This window comes from Sus scrofa, chromosome 9 (assembly GCF_054392235.1).
Source record: "Sus scrofa isolate SSC_HxYL_T2T_F1_AM1 chromosome 9, Sscrofa_HxYL_maternal_Yorkshire_Landrace_v2.0, whole genome shotgun sequence".
NCBI classification, from domain to species: Eukaryota; Metazoa; Chordata; class Mammalia; order Artiodactyla; family Suidae; genus Sus; species Sus scrofa.
Window position 1 is genome coordinate 36392604 of NC_139391.1, and position 27364 is coordinate 36419967.

General features: G+C 41.5%; 1 protein-coding gene across 10 annotated transcripts in view; it reads right to left on the reverse strand.

Annotated features, from left to right (window-relative positions):
* SLC35F2 (solute carrier family 35 member F2) overlaps positions 1-27364 on the reverse strand; it is a 98518-nt gene that overhangs the window by 25150 nt on the left and 46004 nt on the right. For 3 of the 10 annotated variants that reach the window (XM_084975946.1, XM_013979349.3, XM_084975944.1), the window contains 2 exons: positions 26431-26585; positions 20940-21964 (listed from right to left, as the gene is read on the reverse strand). In XM_084975946.1, the coding sequence (XP_084832072.1) occupies positions 21776-21964; positions 26431-26585 (344 nt within the window). In that variant the 3' untranslated portion in view covers positions 20940-21775. Of the gene's footprint in view, positions 1-13247; positions 16359-17268; positions 18802-20939; positions 21965-26430; positions 26586-27364 lie in introns of those variants that run through there. The other 7 variants (XR_014815172.1, XR_002335623.2, XM_013979350.3 and 4 more) reach the window with 5 other exon arrangements.

Sequence of the window (27364 nt, forward strand, 5' to 3'; positions counted from 1 at the left end):
TTCTGGGGCACAGAAAGCGCCCATGTGGCTGATTATCTCATTCGGGCTGACCATAAAATTCCAGACTAGTTAATCAAGATTACATTCCTGGTGAAGTTTGAAACTGCAATTAGGTCAGGTATTAAATCTAGGTGTGGTATCATAGGCTTAGTGATGCCATTTGGGGCCTGTGATTTTTTCTCTAACACCAGGATACCTATTTGGTTCTTCTTGGTTTCTTTTTGTCCCTGCTTCATATTACCAATATCATCTCGTATTTCTTTATTTATTTATCAAGTTTATTTCCTCTAGCAAAGGTCATTTTGGTAGTGTTCTTTCTCTCAGACTAGGTTCCCATTATCTCTATATTTTTGCTCCTGAGTTCATTTTCCCCTGGTGAAGTACCCAAAGTGAGGAGCTATGGCCCAGACTCTGGCTTATATTGCTCCTGTGGACTCAAGGTGAGGGGCTATCCATTTTTGACCTTCACCAATTGACTCTGACCTCATCTCCAGGTTATTGGAGAAGCTACATAAACCCCTCAAAAGTCTCCCCTGAAAGACCTTTTTTCCTCTCTGCATTGCAATTGTCCAACCCTGGAGGTGTGATATTGTGATTTAGAATAAGAAAGACATATTTGGTCTAATTCTTCTTGGCATAAATCTCTTAAAATCCTTGGAATTTCCTAAATGAAAAGAGCGATAAAAGTGAAAGAAACATCCTGGAATTCTCTTGTGGCACAGGGAGTTAAAGACCCCAAGTCGTCAATGCAGTGGCTTGGGTTGATACTGTGGTGCAGGTTTGACTCCTGCCCTGGGAACTTCCATCTGCCCTGGACATGGCCAAAAAATAAATAAATAAAGTGAAAGGAACCTCCTTTGCTATTCACAACAAGCTCCTTTCATCCACACCTGAGTTTCTCTTGATGCCACAACTCTTGGGTTGGTAGTCAGAAGAACCAGCCAGTGACTAGAGGGTTAGAACATCCACCCTCACCCCTTAACCTCTGGGGAAGGGAGAAGGTGTGGAGACTGCATTCATTCACCAAGCACAAATGACTTAATCATTCATGCCTACATACTGAAGCCTCCTATAAACAGTGATGGAAGTTCAGAGAGTTTGGGGTTGGAGAACACCTGGAAGCGCTAGGGAGGTGGTCCCCCCTGAAAAGGCACTGACAGCTCCAGGTCCCTCCCCACAAAACATTGCCTTATGCACCTCTTCCATCCAACTGCTCCTGAGCTGCATCTTTGTGCAACAAACTGTTTTCCTGAGTGCTGTGAGCCACTCTAACAAATTATTGGACCTGGGGAGGCTGTCTCAAATTACTGAACTCTAACAATTATTCACTCTAACAAATTATTGAACCTGAGTAGCCATAAATATACAGGTGACAATCTAGGACTTGTGATTGGCATCTTAAGGGGGATGGGGGAAGTGTGGGACTGAGGCCTTTAACTTGTAGAATCTGATGTTAACTCTGGGTAGGTAGGGTTGGAAGTAAAGTACAGAAGTAGAAGAAAAACAGTATTACTTGTTTATTTGTTTTTCCTTTTAGGAGGAGATGGGAGAGAGGAGGGAATGTGCAGAGACTCAGTTATCTGACTGCATACATTTCGATTCTACATTACACCAGGGCCTTCAATGAACAAAAGAGTTTCCCGCCCCACTCCTACTGGAGCCTGGTCTTCTATCCCATGCTGAGCTGTCCTTCCCATACCAGCTCACACTTTACATTTCCCCAAGGGTTTCTCATGGATTCTGCTCCAGTACTTCAAATTCTAGTGCTCCTCTCTAATTTCTGTACTATGACTATGGCTCAGTTAGAAGAAAAAGCCAATTCACTGTCTTGTCTAGAACCAGAAGGAGCTTCTATTCCTTATCAGCATGAGTTGAAGTTTCATTTGACCTTTGACTTTTGAAATATTATACATTAAAATCCTGTCTCTTTCACCTATAAGCCATTTGATTTTAAGTAAATTAACTTTCTACAATCTCTGCTTTTTAATCCCATCCCTATAAGACAAGATGCAAAACCATCATAAAATGTGTTATATAAAGTAAATAGAGTGTAACTTAGAACATCCTAGTGTATTCAAGTGTCAGTCTTGCTGCTTAATAACCTGTTCTGAATCTTAGGGGCTTAAGATAACCTGTTTAAAAAAAAAAGTTCCTGTCGTGGCACTGTGGAAACAAATCAAACTGGAAACCATGAGGTTGAGGGTTCGATCCCTGGCCTCGCTCAGTGGGTTAAGGATCTGGCGTTGCTATGAGCTGTGGTGTGGGTCACAGATGCGGCTCGGATCTGGCATTGCTGTGGCTGTGGTGTAGGTCAGCAGCTGTAGCTCCAATTCGATCCCTAGCCTGGGAACCTCCATATGCCACAGGTTTGGCCCTAAAAAACAAAACAAACAAACAAACAAACAAAAATTCAGGAGAGTTCCCATTGTGGCTCAGCAGGTTCAGGACCCATATAGTCTCTGTGAGGATACAGGTTTGATTCCTGGCCTCACTCAGTAGGTTAAAGATCTGGCACTGCTGTGAGCTGTGGTATAGGCCTCAGCTGCAGCTCCAAATCTACCCCTACCCTGAACTTCTATATGCTGCAGATGCGGCCATAAAAAGAGAAAAAAAACCAAAATATTTGGGAGTTCCCTGGTGCACCACAGCTACTTTTTCTTTCTTTTTCTTTTTTTTTTTTTTTTTTGTCTTTTTAGGGCTACACCATGGCATATGGAAGTTCCCAGGCTAGGGGTTAAATCAGAACTGTAGCTGCTGGTCTATACCACAGCCACAACAACTCAGGATCCAAGCCATGTCTGCAACCTACACAGAAGCTCAGGGCAATGCCAGATCCTTAACCCACTGAGAGAGGCCAGGGATCAAACCTGCATCCTCATGGATGCTAGTCAGATTGTTTCTTCTGCACCGTGACAGGACCTCCCACCAGCTACCGTTTTGGTACAGGAACCACAGTGCCAGATGCCCACAGCTCGGCTCTTCATCTTGGTTTTCCCACAGAAGAAGCAAGTGTACTTGGCGTGCTGGCCTTTTTCAATTTTCTTCACCATTTACCTGAGGGAAGCACCACAACAGGTGCTATATTTACCCATGATTCCAACCTTCTTGGTGTGTTTGGCCATTTCGCTGCAAACCTGGTCCGAGCCCAGAGAGCTCACTTCCCTTTAGTGGATGGCAGAGGTTTTTTTTTTTTTTTTCTTTTGTCTCTTTTTGCCATTTCTTGGGCTGCTCCCGAGGCATATGGAGGTTCCCTGGCTAGGGGTCCAATCAGAGCTGTAGCTGCTGGCCTACGCCAGGGCCACAGCAACTCGGTATCCAAGCTGCGTCTGCGAGCTACACTACAGCTCACGGCAACACTGGATCATTAACCCACTGAGCAAGGGCAGAGATGGAACCCACAACCTCATGGTTCCTAGTCAGATTCGTTAACCACTGTGCCCCGACGGGAACTCCAGGATGGCAGAGTTTTAACAATTAGATGACCCAACTAGTGCTGATCAGGCGATTCCCAATCAACTGGATTACATTTTTGCGAGAGCTGAAACTGAAACTGAATCTCAGTTTGGTGACATGGGGCTTAAGATAAGTGACTCCATTTGGGGCCTGTTCTCTTGTCTGTAATAAACCAGGATTTAGTTAATTTATTTAGCTTATGATTTTGTGGGTCAGCAGTTTGGGCTGGGCTCAGCTGGGTGGTTCTGGGAATTGGTTATCATCACCTGGAATAAAGGAAATGACTGGGCCATGTGCTTCTCATCAACAAGCAGGCTTGTTCACTTGGTAGCAAGCAAGGTTCTACAGTGAAAGAGAAAGACATGTGGTCTAGGCTTGGAACAGGCACAGTGTTTGTTCTCCTGCATATGATGGACAAAACCAAGTCACAAAATCAGTCCAAACCCAAGGCGTAAAGAAGTAGGCTCTCCCTCTTGATGGGAAGCACCACAAAGTCCCAGTTCCAGGCCTTGGACACAGAGAAAAAACCTTGGCATTCACTTTTGCAACCCACCACAGCTGGTTAACACAATCTCTGGAGACTAATTGCCTGGGTTTGAATGCTGGCTCTGTCACTTAGTGATTCTGTGACCTTGGATATTACTCATCCTTTCTGTGCCTCAGTTAGATGAGGATAATTATTGTGAATTAATTGATTTCATGCTGTTAAAGTGCTTAAAGCAGTGCCTGCCCCTGCTTTACAGAAAGTCTTTATGTGCTTTTTTTCATTTTGTTTCGAAGTTTGTCTTCCCTTGTCTCTTTCGACTTCCCTGCCTGTTTTCATCATGTTCCCTCTTGGACTAGGGTGATCAATCTCTGTCACTCTCCTTCTCTTCATCAAAAGTCCACCCGCCCCTCAAAACTCTGCTCACATACTTCTTTCCCTCAGCACTCTCGCTTTTTCCTTTGAATTGGCATTACTTCTTGCCCTTCTGCATTCCAACATCACTCTTTGATAGCGTTGTCACATCCTGTCTTGCATGGATTATGCATATATTCATCCCAAAACAATGAGCTCCTTTATGTTCCAGGCACAGGATAAAGGGTGATGAGCAAATATACAAATTCCCTGGGTATACTGAACTACAGCAGAGGATAGAGTCGTTACATGTTTGTCTACTGTAGAGTATATTTCCTGAAGGTGAGGGTGAAGTCACATACACTTCTTTATCTTTCACATACCCTAGTGATAGTGGTACTCAAAAGCTGTTAATCGAATCAAAATACATTCAACACATGAATTGAATTAAATTGAATCAAGTATTATTAAACTGACAATGTTTAATTTGGGTCACTAGTTAACTTTATTTTTTGGTTGCTTGTGCCCAGAAAGAGGTAGATTGCCTTTAATGTTTCAACAATGTCCTTTTCCAAAACATCACCTCAAGCTCTCCGTATTCGAGCACTGAAATTAAGACAGACGTTTTCTCCAGCTAAAACCAGAAGGGTTAGCTTCCAGGGCAAGTGTGACTTGTTGCTTTTCAGTAGAGTCTGTGTGAATAAAGCCACTTATCTTCCCCTTATGCTACTTCCTGTAAGATGAAATGTGTGTCCATGACTCACTGCTATAATAGACTGTGTGGAATTAGTCAGTGAATGTGACATGGCTGAGCTCTGACTCTGAAAATACCCTCATGCCCTGAATCACAGAGTATTCTGATGGTTTGAGAAGTCAGTGTGTTACAAGATAAAAATAAATTACAGGGAGTTCCCGTTGTGGTGCAGTAGAAATGAATCTGACTGGTATCCATGAGGATGCCAGTTCAATTCCTGGCCTCGTTCAGTGAGTTAAGGATCAGGAGTTGCCATGCGCTGTGGTATAGGTCACAGATAAGGCTTGGATCTCCAGTTGCTATGGCTGTGGTGTAGGCTGGCAGCTATAGTTCTGATTCAACCGCTAGCCTGGGACCCTCCATATGCTATGGGTACAGACCTAAAAAGACAAAAAAAGAATAAGAAGAAATGGAATACACAACAGAATACTACTCAGCCATAAAAAAGAACAAAATAATGCCATTTGCAGTAACATGGTGGAACTAGAAACTCTCATACTAAGTGAAATAAGTCAGAAAGAGAAAGACAAATATCATATGATATTCCTCATATGTGGAATATAAAATATGGCACAGTTGAACCTATCTACAGAATAGAAACAGACTCACAACCATGGACAGCAGACTTGTGTTTTCCAAGGGGGTGGGGGAGGAAGTAGAATGGACTAGGAGTTTGGGGTTAATTCTTGCAAACTATTGCATTTGGAGTGGATAAGCAATGAGATCCTGCTACATAGCACAGGGGACTACATCCAGTCACTTGTGATGCAACATGATGGAGGATAACATGAGAAAAAGAATATACATATATATTTGACTGAGTCACTTTGATGTACAGTAGAAATTGACAGAACACTGTAAATCAAGTATAATGGAAAAAATTAAGATCATAAAATTAAAAAATTTAAAAAATTAAAAAAAGAAACTTTCTACTTTTGATCCCAACACACGTCACACATACACAGAAACACACACAGCCCTTGGTATTTGTGCAGTAGACTCTATTGGGAAGAGTGCAGATTCAAGTCTAGAGTTTCAGCTCAGCTAATAACTGACCTTGTGGTCACACACCACAGACACAGCAACAAGGGATCCGAGCCACGTCTGCAACCCATACCACAGCTCATGGCAACGCTGGATCCTTAACCCACTGAGCAACGCCGAGGATCATACCCTAATGGATACTAGTCAGGTTTGTTAACCACTGAGAAACAAAGAGAACTCCCTATACCACATCTTCTTAATCCACTCATCTGTTGATGGACATTTAGGTTGTTTCCATATCTTGGCTATTGTGAATAGTGCTGCAATGAACATACGGGTGCATGCGTCTTTTTCAAGGAAAGTTTTATCCAGATATATGCCCAAGAGTAGGATTGCTGGGTCGTATGGTAGTTCTATATTTAGTTTTCTGAGGTACTTCTATAGTGTTTTCCATAGTGGTTATACCAAGTTACATTCCCACCAATAGTGTAGGAGGGTTCCCTTTTCTCCACACCCTCTCCAGCATTTGTTATTTGTGGACTTATTAATGACGGCCATTCTGACTGCTGAAAGGTGGTTCCTCATAGTAGTTTTGATTTGCATTTCTCTAATAATCAGTGATGTTGAGTATTTTTTCATGTGTTTGTTGGCTATTTGTATATTTTCTATGGAGAAATGTCTATTCAGGTCTTTGGGCATTTTTCTTTCTTTTTTTTTTTTTTTTTTTTTTGTCTTTTTGCCATTTCTTGGGCCACTCCCGCGGCATATGGAGGTTCCCAGGCTAGGGGTTGAATCGGAGCTGTAGCCACCGGCCTACGCCAGAGCCACAGCAACTCGGGATCCAAGCCGCGTCTGCAACCTACACCACAGCTCACGGCAACGCCGGATCGTTAACCCGCTGAGCAAGGGCAGGGACGGAACCCGCAACCTCATAGTTCCTAGTCGGATCCGTTAACCACTGCGCCACGACGGGAACTCCTTTGGGCATTTTTCAGTTGGGTTATTGTTTTTTTTTGCTTTTGAATTGTATAAGTTGTATATTTTAGAGATTAAGGCGTCAGTTGCATTGTTTGAAACTATTTTCTCCTATTCCATAGGCTTTTTGGTTTTGTTTTGTTTTGTTTTGTTTTTTTGTTTTTTATGGTTTCCTTTGCTGTGCAAAAGCTTGCCAGTTTGATTAGGTCCCATTGGTTTATTTTTGCTTTTATTTCTGTTGCCTTGGGAGACTGACCTAAGAAAACATTTGTATGGTTGATGTCAGAGAATGTTTTGCCTGTGTTTTCTTCCACGAGTTTAATGGTGTCTTGTCTTATGTTCAAGTCTTAAAGCCATTTTGAGTTTATTTTTGTGCATGGTGTGAGAGTGTGTTCTAGTTTCACTGATTTACATGTGGCTGTCAGTTTTCCCAGCACCACTTGCTGAAAAGACTATCTTTTTCCTATTTGATATTCTGTCTCCTTCATCAAAGATTAATTGACTATAGGTAACTGGGTTTATTTCTGTTCCATTGGTCTCTATGTCTGTTTTTGTACAAGTACCATACTGTCTTGATAACTCTAGCTTTATAATATTTCCTATATGCCTTCTGCTTGGTTTTTGTTCCTCAGGATTGCTTTGGCAATTCTGGGTCTTTTATGGTTCCATATAAATTTTTGGATTATTTGTTCTAATTCTGTAAAAAAAAATGTCATGGGTAATTTGATGGGCATAAAATAAAAAATTTACAAAATTACAAATTTACAAAAAAAAAAAAAAAAAAAGAAAGAAAGAAAGAAACCAAAATAAGTCTAGGAAACTGAAGATCCGGGTTGACTTGTTATCTCCCTGTGGTTGCAGTTGCTATGGGGAATAAAAATTCCCAGGAGAGTTGGCTTAAGTTTTCTGGAACTTGGAATCTCAAACTGAAGCACCATCCAGAATATCCTGGGCCAGGCAGTCAGGTTCTTGCCAAACTTCCATGGAGCAGAGCTTCCTCTGCTGTGACAGATACAGTGCAAGAATCAGGCTTGCTTTTTGGGGAGGCAGCAAGAGTGTCAACCCATCTGCTGTGTCTGCTATGGGGGTTGAGGAGAGATTGGGAAAGAAATGGCAAGTAGATTATTCCTTCCACAGGGGGCAGATTTTCAGTTTCACAGATGGACGGTAAAACAAATTTGAATGCAGTCTTACAAATCTTTAAGTCTTAGAAGCTTGATGTCTGCAGGCCAAGCTGGGAGAATATGGAGCCTCCAAAGTAATACAATCTTAATTAGATAAATGGCCATGACTCATTATCGGAATGTCAATAACAGGATTCAGCCGAATATAGTCCCACAGGCCTCTAGTTTCTGTGTCATGCCAGTATTTATTTTCCAAAATTTTCTTTTCAACACTGCCATCTACTGTCTAGTTCTCTGACTTACCAGGCCCCAGGGTATTCATTCAAGGAAACACTATTCAACCCTTAGAAAGATACTCTCTGCATTATAAAAATATCTATGACACCTTGTTGAATCAAAAAAATAAAATTTTAGGGAGTTCCCATCGTGGCGCAGCAGAAACAAATCCGACCAGGAACCATGAGGTTGCGGATTCAACCCCTGACCTCACTCAGTGGCTTAAGGATTTGGTATTGCCATGAGCTGTGGTGTAGGTCACAGATGCAGCTTGGATCCGGAGTTGCTGTGGCTGTGGCGTAGGCTGGCAGCTGTAGCTCTGATTAGACCCCTAGCCTGGGAACCTCCATATGCCACAGGTGCGGCCCTAAAAAGACAAAAAAGAAAAGAAAATTTTAAGATGCTATATACTATATACAGCTCCATACATGTAAATTTGTGTGTATATGTGTATACTTTAATCATATATCTATATGCATACAAACATGGAAAATTATTCACCAAATTATTGATGGTGTCTCTGGTTGGAAGGATTTGGAAAAATTTTTTTGTGACTTCCTTATTCTTATCTTCTTCAGTTTTTCATTACAATAATCAATCATTTGTGTAAATTAGAGGAAAGCTTATTTTAAAAGACCAAATGAACCCCTAGCATGAAAATCCACCCCAAAAAGATAATTTTCTGGAATTAAATAAATTCAACAGAAATGTATTGAGCATCAACTATGTACAATGTATTCTTTTGATTTTAAAGTACAGCACCAAAGTCAGATAATGTCCTTAATGAGTGTTTACTATGTGCTAGGCACCATGCCGAGCCCTTCACATTCTAAATCCTAAAATAATCCTGCAGGTGAAACTACTGAAGTGAGAATGCTAAGGCTCAGAGAGGTTAAGGAACTTACCCAAAGTCACAAAGAATATATGAAATTCAAATCCAGGTGTTTCTCCAAAACCTAAATACTGAACCACTGCACAATTTTCTTCCAAGTTTGTAATTCCTCCGCATTATCCATAAGCACGGGTAGAAAAGGAAATTCTTTTTTGTGAATGCCTACTAAGTGTCAGACATCATTCTTGAATCCTCATGGAGATCTATAAAGTACATATTTCTTAGAATACAACCACATTACATTCTTGTTAATAGAAGGTCACGGGATGGACAACCTCCGTTATCTCAAAGGGCCCCTGGGGTTGTACCCCACCTTTCAGCACAGTAGGGCAGAATGTAAGTATGAGGGAGATATGGTACACATGCCACTTGAATACTGGTATCTGAGGTCTAATACTTACAAGAAAACTTCTTGAACTAGTCCTTAGCCTGCCAGAAGGTAGCAAATTAACAGTACATTCTGAATGGAGGAATGCAGTTGCTTATTATACATTCAAGAAGTTTGACAGGTGAATCATCTGTCTTGTTGGTAGAAGGTATAGTCATATAAGAACACTTGACTTGGATAGAAGATGACCAGACTCTTAACCCTGGGAATTCTCCAATGCACTTTTCCTAAATTAGACCAGAGATGATAAGCAGGTAATTGAGGACAGATTATGGGGTAGGGATTGTCAGGTTGGAACCAATCTACATCTCTCAGTATGGAAAGTCATAAAAAATGCTATATCATATGATTGATCCAGCAATGGGGTTTTGCTGGGCAGGATGTGGGTGCAAGGAAATGAAAAGTATAGGTGAAAATGGAAGAAATCCAAGCAATCCCTCACATACTCTAGGCAGAATAGGAAGGAGAAAGAGTATTCAAAGGGGAAAATTTAAGTAATTAAAGAATAAGAGTTCAGCACTCTCTAACACCATACACAAAAATAAACTCAAAATGGATTAAATACCTAAACATAAGACCAGATACTATAAAACTGTTAGAGGAAAACATAGGCAAAACTCTCTTTGACATAAATCGCATCAACATCTTTTCATATATACCTCCTAGTGTAATGAAAATTAAAAACAAAAATAAACAAATGGGACCTAATTAAACTTAAATGCTTTTGCACAGCAAAGGAAACCATAAATAAAATGAAAACATAACCCACGGAGTGGGAGAAAATCTTTGCAAATCAAGTGACTGACAAGGGCTTTATCTTAAAAATACATAAAAACCTCATACAGCTTTATATAAAAAAAAAAATAAACAACCCAATTTAAAAATGGTAAGAAGGGAGTTCCCGTCGTGGCGCAGTGGTTAACGAATCCGACTAGGAACCATAGGTTGCGGGTTAGGTCCCCGCCCTTGCTCAGTGGGTTAACGATCAGGCGTTGCTGTGAGCTGTGGTGTAGGCTGCAGACGCGGCTCGGATCCTGTGTTGCTGTGGCTCTGGCGTAGGCCGGTGGCTACAACTCCGATTCGACCCCTAGCCTGGGAACCTCCATATGCCGCGGGAGCGGCCGAAGAAATAGCAACAACAACAAAAGACAAAAAAAAAATAAATAAATAAATAAATAAATAAATAAAAATAAAAATAAAAATGGTAAGAAGATTTGAACAGACATTTCTCCAAAGAAGACAGACAGGTGGCCAAAAAGCATATGAAGAGATGCTCAACATCACTAATTATTAGAGAAATGCAATTCAAAACTAAAATGAGGTTTCACCTCCTACCAGTCAGAATGACCATCATCAAAAAGTCTACAAAAAACAAATGCTGGAGATGGTGCGGAGAAAAGGGAACCCTCCTACACTATTGGTGGGAATGTAAATTGGTGCAACCACTATGGAGAACAGAATGGAGGTTCCTTAAAAAAGCTAAATATAGAACTACTATATGATTCAGCAATCCCAGTCCTGGCCATATATCTGGAGAAAACCATAATTCAAAAAGACACATGCACCCCAGTGTTCTTTGCAGCACTATTTACAATAGCCAAGATTTGAAAGCAATCTAAATGTCCATCGACAGAGGAATGGGTAAAGAAGATGTGGTATATATAGTCCAGTGGCATACTCCTCAGCCATAAAAAAAGAACAAAATAATGCCATTTGCAGCAACATGGATGGAACTAGAGATTATCAAACTAAGTGAAGTAAGTCAGACAAATAAAGACAAATATCATATGAGATCACTAATATATATGATCTAATAAAAAATGATACAGAAGAATTTATAAAACAGAAACAGACTCAAAGATTTAGAAGCCAAATCAGTGGCTACCAAAGGGGAAATGTTGTGGGGAGGGATATATTAGGAGGTTGGGATCAACATGCCACACACTACCATACAGAAAATAGGGAAGTATCAAGGACCTGCAGTACAGCACAGGGAAATTTACTCAATATTCATTAACAACTTATATGGGAACAGAATCTGAAAAAGAACAGATATGTATATAACTGATTCACTTAGCTGTACACCTGAAACTAACACAACACTGTAAGTCAACTATACTCCAATAAAATAAAAAAAAAGAGTTAAGAGATCAGAAGAACTTGAAAAACAAGTGTGCAGAATTTGAAGATGTAAATTGTGCTCTGAATAAAGAATATAGGATTTTTTTTTTTCTTTTGTGGCCACCCCAAGGCTTATGGCATTCTTGGGCCAGGAATCAGATCCAAGCCATAGTTGTGACCTACACCACAGCTGCAGCAATGCCAGATTGTTAACCCACTGTGCTGGGTGGGAGATCAAACCTGCATCCCAGCACTGCAGAGACGCAGCTGATCCTGCTGTGCCACAGTGGGAACTCCAGAATATGGGAATTTAAGGCACAAAGGTAGAGAACTTCTGAGTGATAACAAAACACAGATGTAATATGGAAATAATGGTTGAGAGTATTCCTTAATTTACCTTTAACAGTCATTGGCATGAGGAGATAAGGAAATTGTGAGTTAGAGTGTAGGTAATTTATCCTCATGGGCACAGATCATCCAAATGATGGAGACAGGTGGGTGGAAAGACAGCAGCTGACTAGCAAAGTGAGTATCAAATGAGGGCTGGAGAGTGACTGAGAGGCAGGAGTTGACACCAAGAGATTGAGGGCATAGAGTTCCCATTGTGGCGCAGTGGAAAGGAATCAGACTAGTATCCATGAGGATGTGGGTTCGATCCTGGCCTCTCTCAGTGGGTCAGGAATATGGCGTTGCCATGAGCTGTGGTATAGGTCACAAATGCTACTCGGATCCCACATTGCTGTGGCTGTGGTGTAGGCCAGCGGCTGCAGCTCCAATTAGACCCCTAGCCTGGGAACTTCTGTATGCTTCAGGTGTGCCCCTAAAAAGCAAAAAAAAAAAAAAGAAAGAAAGAAAGAAAAGAAAAGAAGAGAGAGAGATTGAGGGCATGAAACTAAATATGAAATAGAAAGATAATAAAATGAAATGTAAAGTTTCATTGCTGTAAATAAATCACAACTAATCATTCCATTGGGCCAAAAAACTGAAATAATACTGTTGGCAATAAACTTTATTGCTATGACAAAAAAAAAAATCGCACAAATAGTTATTAATCCTGTCAGAGGAAAGATTCCCAGCAGGTGTTGTACTTTTGATGAAAAACAGATTTTTCAAACTTAATAGTTTATTAAGTGTAAATCATCCTAAATTTCACATAGTGGAGTGACCTTCCAGATAATAAATTCATGGGGGCTTTTTTTCTCTTTTTCAGCCAGGAGAGTACCATAAAACTACCCTAACTTCATGGAGATCAGCTTCCCTTTGGAAGGGAGTAAGAAAGTTTAATTCATTGAAAATAGTCATTGTCTCAGAATTTGGTGTGAACACACTGGAATCTTTGGGGGGAATCATTCCTAAAAAGGTGAGTTACCTTCCATGGCACACAAAGTCTTAAGTATTGCATCCCTTAGAAGGACTTGCTGGTTAGACAGGGAACTATTCCATTTTGAGGATTGAAAATTTTATTTTTTAAATGATTTTTTTCCCATTACAGTTGGTTTACAGTGTTCTATCAATTTTCTACTGTACAGCCAAGTGACCCAGTTCCACATACATATATACATTCTTTTTCTCACATTATCCTCCATCACAAGTGACTAGATACAGTTCCCAGTGGTCTATAGCAGGATCTCATTGCTTGAGAATTGAAAATTTTAAAACTGGAGTTCCCGTCGTGGTGCAGTGGTTAACAAATCTGACTAGGAACCATGAGGTTGTGGGTTCGATCCCTGCCCTTGCTCAGTGGGTTAACGAGCTGGCATTGGCGTGAGCTATGGTGTAGGTCGCAGACGTGGCTCGGATCCAGTGTTGCTGTGGCTCTGGCGTAGGCCGGCAGCTACAGCTCCGACTGGACCCCTAGCCTGGGAACCTCCATATGCCGGGGGATTGGCCCAAGAAATGGCAAAAAGACCAAAAAAAAAAAAAAAAAATTTAAAACTGCTTGACCCGTAAAAGTTGGGCCGCTGGACAGGAAAGGAAGTCAGTAGTTCTGGGCAGTAGACACTTCAACCTGATCTTTTAAGTTCCTAAGCCCAGCTGACACCTTAAGAGGTGACTGTGTGTAAGTTCCAGAGCTGAGTATTAGGACTGCAACATGCCTGGTTACTTCAACAGGCTCTGCTCATTCATTCTCCATCAAGAACCATAACAGGTTTGTGCACAGCTAGATCAGCTAAGGCCTCCCCCAGACAGGAAGGCCATCCTCTGTCAGTCTTTGGAGGACCAGTTCCTCCACAGTTATACCATATGTTGGGAGAAGAAACAGCTGAGGCTGATGAATTGGAGACAACTCATCCTGCGAGGGCACAAAAGTTGATGAAAGCACCCCCTCACCCATTCAGAATTGCTGAAGCCCCACTGGGTTGTTTTTTTTTTTTTTTTTCAGGTAATTTCGGGTGCAGGGAGAGAGCCCCTAAAAAGAGAACTTCGTACTGATAAGATTATGAGTTCTAGAGTAATTTAGTAGTAAAAACAAATGTGACATAGCTGCGCCCCCATTTTATGGAGCAGTTTATATCTGTGACATTAATAACAACAAATCAGAGTTCCCATCGTGGCGCAGTGGTTAATGAATCCGACTAGGAACCGTAAGGTTGCGGGTTCGGTCCCTGCCCTTGCTCAGTGGGTTAAGGATCTGGCGTTGCCGTGAGCTGTGGTGTAGGTTGCAGACGCGGCTCAGATCCAGCGTTGCTGTGGCTCTGGTGTAGGCCAGGGGCTACAGCTCCGATTGGACCCCTAGCCTGGGAATCTCCATATGCCGCGGGTGCGGCCCAAAGAAATAGCAAAAAGGCAAAAAATAAATAAATAACGACAAATCACTTTGTACTTCCTTTATTTTTGGATCTTCATCTTTCACTGTCTACAGCAGAAACAGCTGGGTGTCTCAAGATGACAAGGGAGGTAGTGAGATAATGCAACCTGAAACAGCTGAAAGATAGGAAGGGAGTGTGACCACAGCCCAGGTGGCAGAGCCAACACTGTCAGAAAACAGTAGACCCCAAACATTGCCAGAGGGGCAGTGCCCTAGGTGCTTGGCACTGGACGGGCATGCTCTCACTTAGTCCTCCCATTTTCAGAAGAGAAAACACACACACAAATGAAATCCCTTGCCCAAGGCTCACTCAGCAACAGTAAAAGCCAGGATTGCACCCAGCTGTGCTCGCCATCTACACCGGCTGATTTGGGATCCCAAGTCGGTGGTTTCTTCCAGAAGAGATCTCTGGTCAGGGCTGCCAATCTACTTGTGAACTCCAGTTCACCCAGGATTATCTGCCTATTTGGTTTACGGTTCTTTTGTAGATGTAGATGAAGAAATCCATCTCTCTCAGGATTTAATGCAGCAGCATATTAAGTCTTCTGGCTGGCATTTCTAATAGTTCCCCGGGTAGAAGCTTTTATCTGGGAGGCAGCCAAAAACCAAAGCTCTGAACTTATTTTCAAATTCTCAAAGACTAAAAACACTCTCTGGCAGACCTGAGTGATACCAAATCGAGTACTGTCAAGCGGTTGTTCTTGAGTATCATGCTTTTTTTGTCTTTTTAGAGCTGCACCTTCAGCATATGGAAGTTCCCAGGGTAGGGGTAGAGTAGGAGCTGCAGCTGCTGGCCTATGCCACAGCCACAGCTCACGGCAAGGCCAGATCCTTAACCCACTGAACGGGGACAGGGATTGAACCCACATCCTCTTGGATTCTAGTCAGGTTCGTTACTGCTGAGCCACAATGAAAATTCCTGACTCTTCCTTTCCTAAATGATTTCTCTATAGCATGCAAAGCTGTTTGACAGCATTTCAAACGCACAGTAGAAATTGTTTCAAAATTGGAGTCAATTTTCTCAAACCCTGCCACTGCTTTATTAAATAAGTTCATATCACCTTCTAAATCTTTTGTTGTCATTTCAACAGTCTTTACAACATCTTCACCAGGAGTAGATTCTATCTCAAAAAATCACGTTCTTTGCCCATCCATACAAAGCAACCCCTCTTTTGTTCAAGTTTTATCATGAGATTGCAGCAGCTCAGTCACATCTTCAGGATCCACCTAATTCTAGTTCTCTTGCTCTTTCTCCCTTATCTGCAGTTACCTGACATTTTGAATCACTCAAATCATCCATGAGGGTTGGAATTAACTTTCCGCAAACTCCTGTCAATGATGGTATTTTGACCTAATAGCATGAATCATGAATGTTCTTAAAGGCATCTAGAATGGTGAATCATTTCCAGAAGGTTTTCAATTGATTTTGCCCAGATCCATCATAGGAATCACCATCTATGGCAGGTGCAGCCTTATGAAATGTATTCCTTAAGTTTTAAGACTTGTAAGTTGGAATGACTCATTGATCCATGGGATACAGAATGAATGCCGTGTAAACAGACATTAAATTAATCTCACTGTACTCCTGCCTTAGAGCTCTTGGGCGGCCAGGTGCATTGTCAATGAGCAGTAGTATTTTCAGAGGAATCTTTTTTTCTGAGCCAAAGATCTCAGCAGTGGGCTTATAAGTCAGTAAATCATGTTGTAAACAGATGTGCTTCATTCAGGCTTTGTTATTCCATTTCTAGAGTGAAGGTAGAGTACATTTAGCATAATTCTTAAGGGTACTAGGATTTGGAGAATGGTAAATGAACACTGGCTTCAAGTTAAAGTCAATTTAACACATCTAACAAGAGAGTTGGCTTGTCCATTGAAGCTCTGAAGATGGCTTCTTTTCTTAAACCTCATGAACCTATCTCTGCCAACGTCAAACTTTTCTTCTGCAGCTTCCTGACCTGTCTCGGCCTTTACAGAATTGAAGAGGCCTTGCTCTGAATTGGGCTTTGGTTTAAGGAAACGTTGTGGTTGGTTTGATCTTCTATCCAGACCATTAAAACTTTCTGTATATCAGCAATATGGCTGTTTCACCGTTTTTTTGTTTTTTTTTTTTCCCATGTGTTCAATGGAGTAGCACTTATAATTTCCTTCAAGAACTTTTCCTTTTAACTGATTTACCTTGCTGTTCCCCTGAAACACTACTTTTTAATCAACTGTACTCTAATAAATTTATTTTAAAACTCCCAAAACTCTTTTCCTTTGCATTCACAATTTGGCCAACTGGCACAAGAAGCCTAGTTTTTTTTGCTTTCAGCATGCCTTCCTCACTAAGCTTAATCATTTCATTTCTTTTCTTTTTCTTTTTTGGCCATGACCACAAAATGCAGAAGCTCCCAGGCCAGGGATCCAACCCAAGCCACAGCAGTGACAACACAAAATCCTTAACCTCTAGGCCACCAGGGAACTCCAATCACTTCTAGCTTTTGATTTAAAGTGAGAGATATGTGACTCTTTCTTCCACTTGGATTCTTAGTGGCCTTTTGGGGTTATTAATAGACCTAATTTCAATATTGTTGTGTCTCAGAGAATACCGAGGCCCAGAGGGAGGGATAGAGATGGGTGAACAGCTAGTCACTGGAGCAGTCAGAACACTCACAGCATTTATCAATTAAGTTTACTGTCTTATAGGACACAGTTCACAGTGCTGAAAACAATTACAATATCAAAGATCACTGATTGCAGATCACCATGACAAATATAATAATATGAAAGAGTCAAAAATATTGTAAGAATTACCAAAATGTGACAGAGACACGAAGCGAGAAAATGATATTAGAAAAATGGCACCGATAGACTTGCTTATGGTAGGGTTGCCACAAACCTTCAATTTGTAAAAATACAGTCACAGCAAAACACAATAAAATGAGGTCTACCTGTACACTTAATCCAACAGTGGACTAGGAAAATGACATTCTACAGAAATGCCTCCAGATGTGTATCAGGCGTGAGGGCAGATTCCCTGAAGCTGCTGCAATCAATCTTATCAACAAATTGCAATTTCTGGAAAAATAAGATTGCAGGGGGTGTATAGGAGGAATTGGTGATGGTGGTGACAGTGGTGTGTGTGTGTCTGCGTGTCCCCCCTCATGTGAAGGTCCATACACTGGCCTAGCAGGCTTTTCAGGAAGACTTAGGTGGATAAAGTCCCACATGGAGTCACAAGGCCAAAGTCAGAATATGAATCTGAAACAATGTAAAATACTCAGGCTAACATGGAAAAGCCCTGTCACCAAGTAGAAAGAAAGCAACATCCAAGGCCTGGGAAAGTGGGCCTCCACACTCCAGCTACTAGCACTGCATGCCCTCTAACCTCACCTGGTGAATTGAATCTGGCCTCCCCATTGGGCAGGTGTGAATAATAGCTGATCAAGTGATGATTACATGGCACTATCTGAAGGCTCGCTGTGGTCCATTGGAGTCAATAACTGTTCAAATGACCTATGTTTTTCATTTGTATCATTTCTCTCCTCCTTCCAATTTCTTTCTCCAGAAGTGTCTACACATGAAAGATTGCTAGAGGAGGGTAATATTTAAACCAGGAATAAAGTCCATGATGGAGGCCTTGGGAGAAGAAACTTTGGGACATTAGACCCTATAGGAAAAATTTTGCTATTCTATATTTTTGGTATATCAAGAGGAGTAAAGCTGCTTCAGACCTCAAAAACACTATAAAAGGACTACTGGAGAACTGCATGTTCAGCATTACCTAATTTCCTCATAAATCTCTTGCCTTTTAATCAGCTAAGTGGCTATCTGCTGAATTTCCCTGATTTATTGGTATCTTTTGAGGGCTGAGGATATGCCTAGATACTAAGTGATTAAATGTGGATGGAAATGGCACATCACCGTAATGATAGAAAAGACAATCGTGACTAGGCATACAGAAGACCTCACACAGACGCAGGATCCAGAGCCGCAGAGAAAACTGCACCATTAAGCTAGTTTTTACAGGAAAATCTTCCCAGTTAGTCTCACTGGAGATGCATTTACATTCATTAGCTCGGCAGTTCCCCAGGAACCACGGCCCCCTCAGAACTTACTGTTTCAAGAAGCAGTGGCAACTTCAAGCTGCTGCTAAACTGAAAGGAATCCTGGATCCTGTTTTCACTTTAGCCACCAAACCGTGGGACCTGCAAAGGATATTTTGAACTTTCCTGAGACCTGCATTCTTCAACTGTTAACCAAAAGCAATACCTGCTAAGGACAGTCATCTTAATACCCTCTTTTAAAACAAAACCCTTTGATTTAACAGAATATCATGGAGGCAATATAAAATGAAAGATTATTGTTTCTGATGCAGGTCTTTTTTATAGTTGTTAGAGCGCCACCTGCTGGAAATACCAAAATTACAGCTTCTCCGAGACAATAGTATCATAAAAGTGAGAAAATTTAACTTGTCCACAAAAAGGAATCTCGATTCGAAACGCAAATAGTGAAAATGGCACCAGCAGAGCCTCTCTTCTTATGGTATTACCACAGTCCAATCGCACACTTTATTACCTCTACATAACAGGAGGGAGAAATATAGCAATTCTGTTACACTATTCAGCAGGATCTTTTTAAGGGCATGAATATTTACATAAAATACTGAAAAATCAATATTGTTCTAATAGGCTGAGAAAGAATTTATAGGAGGTTATCAACTTAAGAGTGTGTTGTTTCAAAGGCTTGTGTGTAGGCCAGATGTTTGAAAACACATCTTCCATGAAAGTGGTATTTTACAGGCTGGTTAAAACACCAGTTTTCAACTTCCTTAAACCAGGGCGCGAGGCTTGGATTTATTATTTTGTTGCTGAATGTCATTCATAACATTGCTTCATTGGAACAGTGAATTCTGAGTTTAATTTGGGATGCCCAGACTGGAACTTCTCTGCCCCTTCCCAAAGGGAGCAAGCAAGGGGGAAACACCAAAGTTAAGGCTGAGGGGCATAAAAGGGCAGAGCAGGGTAGGATAACACTCCTTACATATAGGTGTCTGCGTAAAAGGCCTTACTTTTTAGTTCAAGCTCCCCTTAAATGTTCTGAACCGGGGCCAAAGACAAAGTCCACTTAATAATCATTCAAGAAGTGAGACGACCAAAGGACCAGAAAGATGCTAAAACGCTGCTGATCTGGAAAAGATCAATCCTTGGTGAAGAGAGGCAGGTAAATGGCAATCACTTCAATTTACTAAGTGCTCCAAGAAAGATGCGAACAAGCAAGGGCCCTGGGAACTTAGGAGGACCCAGCCCGAATGGCCTAAGAAAGGCTTACAGTAGAGATGACATTTGAGCTCAGTCTTGACATACATGTGAGATGTTGTCATCTGAGAGTCTCTATGTCAACACTATCACTATATATACAGTTTTATTAATAAGCAAGATATTTTATGAAATAATCAGGGTGTTAAGCAAACTGCAAGTCTTCCCAAAAAAAGCCAAACTTTTTTTTTTCTTGTCTTTTTTTTTGTCTTTTTTAGGGCCACACCCTCAGCATATGGAGGAGGTACCCAGGCGAGGGGCCAAATCAGAGCTGCAGCCGCTGGCCTAAGCCACAGCCACACCAACGCCACAGCTCACAGCAACGCCAGATCTTTAACCAACTGAGCAAGGCCAGGATCAAACATGCATCCTTGTGGATGCTAGTCAGATTAGTTTCCACTGAGCTACAATAGGAACTCCAAGGTCAAATATTTTAACATAACCTTTTCCACTCACTGACAGTTGTTAATGCTAAGGTGTAAAAACCAAACAACAGTTTTAACTGGCTGCAGGAAACAAAAAGCTATTTAATTAAAACACTTTAAAAAAACCCTATGAAGGCAACTCAAAAAATTTTAGTGTTTATTCTGGCAAATGATCTGGGAGCTCACTGATTTCCCCTCCATTCTGGCATGGCCCCAAATAGATAGGGTTGCTTTACCTTAAGAAGACATGATTTTGAAAAGCTGCATATGAAGAATTCTTAACTATATTAAGTCATTTAAAATCCACAAGGGAGGAGTTCCCATAGTGGCTCAGTGGGTTAAGAACTTGACATAATGTCTGTGAGTATGTGGGTTTGATTCCTAACCTCATTCAGTGGGTTAAGGATCTGTTGTTGCTGAACGCTGTGTGTAGCAGGTGTGACTTGGATCCGATGTTGCTGTGGCTATGGCATAGGCTGGCAGCTGCAGCTCCAATTTGACCCCTAGCCAAAGGACTTCCATACACTGCAGGTGCAGCCCTAAAAAGAAAAAAAAAAAAAATCCACAAGGGGAACTGGGTAATCAAAGAAACCACACAGTAAGTATATTTCTATGAAATCAAAAATTTTTAATAATATGAACATTTACCCTCGATTCCTTTATTATATTTTTACCCCCCCAAAATTTACATAGAGCATCTGTGTAAAGTGGCATACTGCTTGGTAGTTGATATCATAATGATGCTTCCTGTTAACTTTGTTTTGAAGAAGTCTCATAAAAATCTCATGGCACATTATTTGCTAAGATTAGTGTAGTAACAATTGGGAGAAGGATCCGCTGTGCTGCTTCTATGGTTCTACACTTGTATCTCAGGATTTCTCCAGTGCTGCACCCTCCATCTTCCTGATGTACGCAATCAGTCACCAGACCTCGTCTAGCCCATGAGACAATCACTGCCTCAGCAGGACAGAACTCAGATGCCTCCAACTGAGCAAACCTAATCCCAAACCATCCTGGGATGCTCTTCCCCTCCCCGACCAACCAGCCTACCTGGACAGCCTGCTTTCAGGCCCTGTCCTGAGGCTGCCTCACACCTGAGTATCCACCCCATCCTGCTTTCCCATCTTGTGCCTCTGAGACCCCAGTGTGGGCCTCACACCTTGTCTCCCTGACGTTAATACACATTGGTCCCTAAACACACAAAAACACAATCCTTGCCTTAGCTTCTGCTCTACTTTGGTACTTCTACCTTTGATACATTGATTTGTATTCCTTCATAAAATCTAACCACTAGAGCCAATCCAGTGCTCCAGAGTGTTCACTCTGCATCTGATCATTTTCCAAGTGTCCCCTCAGCAGGCAACAGGCTCTGCTTTATTCAGGTGATAGCTCCCGGCTTCCCAGAAAGCCGCAGTACATGTGTGTGCCTTCTTCTCCAGCTACAAGGCCACGGAGTGGGTCTCCGGGAGGTTCTCCTCAAGCTTCAGGCCCAGGTTGTCGATCCCGATGCTGGTGACTGGCGGTGGCACGCTGCTTTCAGCCGGCTCTGCCGTGCGCGTCGGCGTGGAACAGTACAGAATGAACCCCACCATGATGACAGCGAAGGACAGGATGTAGAGTCCCGAGAACTAGGGGGAGAGAACAGGTTGTGGACGGCGCTCGCTCACAGACACACCTTTGCTGTGGCCTTTCATCAACTGTGCTTGGAGGGTTACCTTCTCATAATCGTTTTTCTGAAAGCTGCCCAAGGAGATGCTCATGACCAAATGGTTCCATGTGTGCTGGTGACTGTGTGAGCTCTGCCAACATCACCCCGCACATCAGCCAACTGGATTCTTGGCTCTCTAGGAACTGGCCTTCTGCCTTTCTCGGTGATAATCCAACTGCACCCCACCTTGCCACCAGTCCACTTCCTTAGTGGAGAGACTAAAGGGTCAGCAAGTGACCATGAGAGCCTGGATTCAGACCCAGGCATATCTTACAGTACTGCGATGAAACAGAGGAACATAAGACCTATGATAAAATGTGTGTGTACAGATGTGACAACTTCTCAACAATTCATATGTGCTATTCCAACAAAACTCATTTAGTTAAAATGTAATAAATTACCTTGTCTCTATGGGCAAGTGTTAAATAGTAAACTTTATGATGGAATGAGCAGATTTAGATATTCAGAGCTGGAAAGACATCATGTTGCAGGTAAGTCTGAAGCCCAAGAGGTGAGTGGTGTAAGGTCCAGTGGGATAACCAGGGGATGGAGCCGTGCAAGAGGGTCTCCTATGCTCTCTGTCCCCAGAAGGACCATGATAGCCAGAGCCCATTCTGATAGACACGCCAAGAGGATGCATGGGATTCCTGGGGACTCTCCCCAGCCTGCTCTAAGGACGGAAAACAACCACCCAGGGCAAAATGCACTGAAGACAGAACACTAATTCACAGCATGTTTTTACTGAAAATGATATCTCGACATACCCCAAAGTTTAAATAAATAATATTATGTGCTCTGTGTATTTAATTGGATTTGAATTGAGGATCCATACAAAAGTTCAAGTATTAAAGAAATTAATATTTGTTTTCAACAGCACAGAAAATAAAACATAGAAAAAGAGCAGCTAGACTGATCAAGAATGGTGCAGTAAAAATTAGGGTAAGTATGTAGCATAATTAATATGCATAGTTAAATGCCCAGGATCATTCTTTTTTTATGGGAACAAGCAAATTCAATTTATGAGTGACCCTGCTAACCTGACTTTAAAATTAAGAATAGGAGAGTTCCCATCGTAGCATAGTGGTTAACGAATCCGACCAGGAACCATGAGGTTGTGGGTTCGGTCCCTGCCCTTGCTTAGTGGGTTAACGATCCGGCATTGCTGTGAGCTGTGGTGTAGGTTGCAGACGCGGCTCGGATCCCACATTGCTGTGGCTCTGGCGCAGGCCAGCAGCTACAGCTCCAATTCGCCCCTAGCCTGGGAACCTCCATATGCCGTGGGAGCGGCACAAAGAAATAACAAAAAGACAAAAAAATAAATAAATAAATAAAAATAAAATAAAATAAAATTAAGAATAGGGAATGCAGAGTTCCCACCATGGCTTAGTAGAAACAAATCTGACTAGTAACCATGAGGATGCAAGTTTGATCCCTGGCTTCACTCAGTGGGTTAAGGATCCCAGCATTGCCATGAGCTGTGGCATAGGCTGGCAGCTACAGCTCCAATTGGACCCCTAGCGTAGGAACTTCCACGCGCTGTGGATATGGCCCTAAAAAGACTAAAAAAAAATTAAAGAAAAAAGAATAGGCATGCTATTTTATTCAAGACAATAAACATTTTTACATTTACTTAGATTTCATTCTATGCCCAATGCAAAGAGTTCTTAATAAGGTGATGACAGAGAAAAACAGCAAGAAAACAGAATGGATTGGAGAAGGAGAAGAGAAAGAAGATGAGAGAGAAAGAAGAAAAAGCCAGATCACCCCCACAGGTAGAAGGAAAAACTAAATAGGTTTTGAAATGAGTATTAAGTAGATGGCTGGTCATCTCCAGCCATGGGCTTCTATGGCTCACCATTGGCTTCAACATGTTAATGTTTCGCAAATGCTCAGTTACTTCTTTTGTGTATGTGTGTCACTTTAGGGCCGCATTTGCAGCACATGGGGGTTCCCAGGCTAGGGGTCGAAATGAAGCTATAGCTGCAGGCCTATGCCACAGCCACAGCCACGCCAGATCCGAGCTATGTCTGTGACCTACACCACAGCTCACAGCAACACTGGCTCCTTAACCCATTGAGTGAGGCCAGGGATCGACCTGAGTTCTCATAGATACTAGTCAGATTCCTTACTGCTGAGCCATGATGGGAACTCCTAGTGTACCCTAAATTTTTAAAGTCAGTATCATGAAAGTCATTCAGGTTCTCCTATAGCATATTTGCTGTTACCTGTGGGGAAACTTAGGTAACTTATTTAAAACATATCCTGTTTGGTTTGGTGGTTTTAAATGTTTCTAAGAAAAAGTATCTTATTCCTCTTATGAAGGCAGGTGATTAGATGGAAGCACCTTTATTAGAAGAGAGAGACTCTGAGGGAGTAAGGTAATAAGTCTCCTGAATTAGAGGCTCTTACTTTTTCTCTTTTTTTAAAATTCTACCCTTTGTGTCTGGATCTATATAGGAAGCTTCTTGTGGCTACTCTATTCAGCAAGTATTTACTCAAGATCAATCCAGAGAAGGCTAACACCAATGAATGTAGAAATTTGTAAAGCTCTTTTTCAACTGTTTCAAAATATCAGAGCCAAGGTTATTTTAGGTACTACAATATTTAAAATTGGCGGCTTAGGAGTTCCCATCGTGGCTCTGTGGTTAAAGAACCCACTAGTATCCATAAGGACTGGAGTTCAATCCCTGGCCTTGCTCAATGGGTTAAGGATCCGACATTGCCATGAGCTGTGGTGTAAGTTGCAGACGCAGCTGGGATCTGGCATTCTGTGGGTGTGGCGTAGGCCAGCAGCTAGAGTTCCGATTCAACACCTAGCTTGGGAATCTCCATATACCACAGGTGCGGCCCTAAAAAGACAAAAAATAAAGTAAAATTGGTGGCTTATGATTCTGTTTTTAAAAACTACTTCTAAAATTCCAGGTATCTTCTTTGTGCTCTGAATGATTTCCCACCTCTGAAGATCACAGCAGATCTTCTCTTTGCTCTACAAGTCTTGAAATAGCCTTTTACAAAAACCATGAAATCTGATCTGAGTTAAGAGTGAGTAAGCCACTAGGCATGCAGGAACAAAGACACGTAAAGAAAAACAACTGCAAAGGAATTTAAAGTTTTCATGTCCCACTTTTGAGAATAATAGTGTAAAAGTCATGTGGCCAAAAATGACACATGAAAAACCTTTTTCATATTAAAGAGCAGTTAAAGAGCAAATGTCTACACTAAGGAAGCTGACAATAGGTAGTTAAGTGTACTCTCCCTTTGAAGCTTTTCTTTCTATAACCTTACTTCCTCCATGGACATTATCTTACCTGTGAGTGAAAAGTAAAGTTAAGCTACTAAAACTATCTCAATATGTTTAGTTTAAAAAAAAAACAAACTCTCAGGCTTTCTTTGGTATGGGTCGCTATCAACTGGCCTCAAATGCAGAATAAAACCACCATCGTCCCCTAGTGGTGGCCATGTGAAATGCAAGAACAACACCACTGAACAGCTAACTCACTGTAAAGGCTCACTTTGTAGTCCTTGGTGACTGTTCTCAAAAAAAAAAAAAAGAAGAAGAAGTCTAGGCTTGTCAGGATCACTTCTCTGATTCACTTTGACATCTGTTATTTTTTAATGGTGCCACCAAAAAGCTATAAATACCTCTTCAGTCTTGGTTCAGGAATACCTTAACTGGCAAGTTCCTGTTAACACATAACCTTGCAAGGCAAAATGGTTTATTCTTTTTAAGCAGAAATTTCTGTGAACACACTGAAATAGGCATTGTGAGTTCATGGCCAATTCCTGGGAATAGTGTAATTCAGTGCCAAGCAATTTCTGCCCAGATACAAAATTTTATGAGGATAAAGAAATATAGTTGCAATCCCCAACTAAAACTAAAATTATCAAGCTGACATTCTATTTGTTCAAATGACTGCAATAGCAGGCAGGTTGAGAAGTTTTATACTAAGGAAAGATGAATTTCTAAAGCAGTAGTTCTCAAAGCAAGAGTCTTTTTAGGGCCCCACCTGCAGCATATGGATGTTCCCAGGCTAGGGGTCAAAGTGGAGCTGTAGCTGCCAGCCACAGCCACAGCCACAGCCATGCCAGATCCAAGCTGTGTTTGCGACCTACACCACAGCTCACGGCAACACTGGGTCCTTAACCCAGGAATCGAACCCGAAACCTCATGGTTTCTAGTCGGATTCGTTTCCACTATGCCACGATGGGAACTCCTCAAAGCAAGACACTTATTAACACAAAGAACCTATGCCTGCAGTGAGTGTCCAAAGAATTCTTGCCAAGAAGATGAGGTGGTTTTATTTGGGGAGCTAAAACCTAAAAGAAACCTGTTGCTTATTTTGGACCACACAGGTGTTCTTATTTCAACAAGATCTATTTGCTTACCTTATAGCCAAACAGGAAGAGTCCAAAGAAAAGACTATAGAGGTCAGCTGTCAGGATGCCCAGGTTGACAGAAGTGGCACTAGTGACTTTAATCACCAGTGGCATGAAGCTGTACAGGCAAAACATACAGAGGGCAAATGCTACAAACAGTAGGGCTGTGGGGAAAAAATGGAATGTCTAATGTTATAGGATGAAATCAAAAGACAAAGATGCTTTTAAGGCTTGGCTGACATATAAAATACCTTGATCCTTTAGCATACTATCCACAAAGTCCCTTCTTAATAGGAAGCATTGCAAATGAGACATACAAAACTCTCAGGAAAAAAATAATAACAAGATGTGATATAGATGGAGAACTTAAAAAATCCAGCAGAGTGTTAGATGGTCAAGGCCATAAAATCTTGCTTGAGTCAACAGCTCTTATCACCCCATGCCATACACCTGTCCAGGACAGAGAGATGCCCCTGATGAAAGGTCAATAAAAGAAGAATCAGAATCAAGAAAAATAACTCACTACCCTTTGTTTATCTGGTTGGTTGGTTGGATGTAACTTTGTGATTGAATTCAGGATAAAGTGTGTTTAGGGCATCAAAGACAGATGTTAGGCCCATTATATTTTGCTTATCTCATTAAATTCAGTGCTCTTAGATGGCACAATATAACGATCTTCTTCGGGACAGAGCTAATCATGTGGATGCTGACTACTTACAGCAGTATCTCTGCTTTGCAACCACTTCTCCAACCTCACAAAACACACACACACACACACACACACACACACACACACACACAATCTAAGTTATTTACTTGAATTAAATCATCCATGCATGGTAAATGAACTTCAATGAAACTTCATGTACTACTGCTTTCCTCTCATCCTTAAATAAGGTTCAAATCTTTCCTAACTGTCCCACCAGTGTTTTCTCTCTTCTAT